Source organism: Rosa chinensis, chromosome 1, assembly GCF_002994745.2.
Source record: "Rosa chinensis cultivar Old Blush chromosome 1, RchiOBHm-V2, whole genome shotgun sequence".
Classification (NCBI taxonomy): domain Eukaryota; kingdom Viridiplantae; phylum Streptophyta; class Magnoliopsida; order Rosales; family Rosaceae; genus Rosa; species Rosa chinensis.
This window is the reverse complement of record NC_037088.1, coordinates 20,077,029-20,079,184: the sequence shown is the minus strand read 5'-3', so window position 1 is coordinate 20,079,184 and position 2,156 is coordinate 20,077,029. Positions and strand designations below refer to the sequence as shown.

Sequence of the window (2,156 nt, the reverse complement as noted above, 5' to 3'; positions counted from 1 at the left end):
AAGAAATCTAAAGCAAATCCTATTCCATTAATGGAATTATGCATATCCTTTTGTACTCCTAAACCCTAAACCAAAGCACTTGTATAAAAGTAATAACCCAACCCTAGCACCTTTTTTTTTTTTGAGAAAACCCAACCCTAGCACCTTGGCAATTCTACGAAACCTTCCGCAGATTGCAACAAGTCAACAACCCACAAAAAAAGAGGCCATAGAATTTTCAACAAAATACAACCAAGCTCGCGTCTATGAAGGACAAGGTCCATGCAGAAGTGTCTTCGTGGCGTGCCGGGAAAAAATGTTCAGCGAAATTGAAAGAGAACCCAGCCAGTCAGCAGTCCAAGGCTAAAGCAGGAACCACCCGAGGAACATTCGAGGTAGATCTACCGGAGGCTGAGGCTGGAAAGGTGAAGTTGAGGTTTGCGCCGGAACCAAGTGGTTATCTTCACATTGGGCACTCGAAAGCAGCTTTACTGAATCAGTATTTTGCTCAGCGGTATCAAGGATAGCTTATTGTGCGGTTTGATGATACTAATCCTGCTAAAGAAAGCAATGAGTTTGTCGATAATCTTCTCAAAGATATTCAGACTTTGGGTATCAAGTACGAGGAGGTTACCTATACTTCAGATCACTTGGATGAGTTGATGGATATGACCGAGAAGCTGATTAACCAAGGTAAAGCATATGTCGACGATACACCTAGAGAAGAGATGCAAAAGCAACGGATGGATGGGATTGAGTCAAAGTGTAGAAACCACAGCAAAGACGAAAATTTGAAACTGTGGGAGGAGATGAAAGCAGGTTCAGAGAGGGATCTGCATTGTTGTGTTAGAGGGAAGCTGGACATGCAGGACCCTAATAAATCACTCAGAGATCCAGTTTATTATCGTTGCAATCCAATGCCACATCTAGGAAAGAGATAGGGTCCAATTACAAGGTCTACCCAACTTATGATTTTGCTTGTCCATTTGTTGATTCCATTGAAGGTATAACTCATGCCCTTCGATCTAGTGAATACCATGATCGCAACGCCCAGTACTATAGGATTCAAGAGGATATGGGACTGAGAAAAGTCCATGTGTATGAGTTCAGTAGCTTGAACATGGTCTATACACTCCACAGCAAGCGGAAGCTTTTGTGGTTTGTTCAAAATGACAAGGTCAATGGATGGGATGATCCTCGATTCCCAACTGTTCAAGGAATCGTGCGTAGAGGTCTCAAAGTTGAAGCATTGATACAGTTCATTCTTGAGCAGGGGGCTTCAAAGAATCTGAATCTTATGGAATGGGATAAACTGTGTACTGTTGTAAATGATAATGACTATTCGTGCAATAAGTATTGCTTAATGTATGCGATTAACAGACTCGTAATGCATGCGATTGACAAACTCGTAATGCATGCGATTGACTAGTAAAGCTAACCCAAGCCCTAGCTAGAAAAAAAATCCTAACACCCGAAATTTCTTTCACCAAAAACTGCCGCAAGCTCCTAGCCCTTGCTAGCCATACCGTGTGTGCTCCTGCAGCCCTTGAGCACCCGTGTGCCTCTTACTGCCCCTGCAGCACAGCAGCACGCTCGTTCCTGTGCAGATCAGTCTGTTTTCAAGCCCCGAAAAGTCTTGATCGAGACCTCAGATTAAAATTCTTCCTTCATCAAAGTTGTTCGTCTATGCCTCTTCTATCTGACCTCCAAATTTCATCTCTATTAGAGTCTTTTTGAGATCTGTACACCATTCAAAGTGGGAGCTGTTTAAAAGCGAATCTGCTCCGAATTTCAACGAGTAAGTTTTAAAGATTAAAGTTACTGCTTTCTTGTCTTTTAAATTCCTTTATTTTCTGCAAGATTTTCAATATACAAACATGGGTTCGATTATCTAATAAAGCTGAATTGTGGTGATTCACGCTTAACGAACTAAGAGTGTTCATAATGCTCGGATTAAGAGCGTCCGTAAGCATCAAATTGTGACCAAATTAAAACATTATTGTTTGGTCTAATCCAAAAGAGATTCTTGAAAATTGTTTTCTTGGTAGCATAGCTTGGAAGTCTTATTAATTTAGTTTTCCTGGAAGTTTAGCTCCGAAACTAATATATTTTCTCTTCTTATTTTCAGGATGTCGAATGAACCTAGTCTCGACTTTCCCATGCTTGACTCAACAGGC

At 41.1% G+C, this 2,156-nt stretch overlaps 1 protein-coding gene across 1 annotated transcript; it reads left to right on the top strand.

Moving 5' to 3' along the window:
* The first annotated feature begins 245 nt into the window (after nt 1–245).
* LOC112203313 (glutamate--tRNA ligase, cytoplasmic) lies at nt 246–1,408 on the top strand. The gene is made up of 3 exons (XM_024344303.1): nt 246–404; nt 507–798; nt 984–1,408. The coding sequence occupies exons 1-3, from the start codon at nt 246–248 to the stop codon at nt 1,406–1,408; spliced, it is 876 nt and encodes a 291-aa protein (XP_024200071.1).
* The last annotated feature ends 748 nt before the right edge of the window (nt 1,409–2,156 follow it).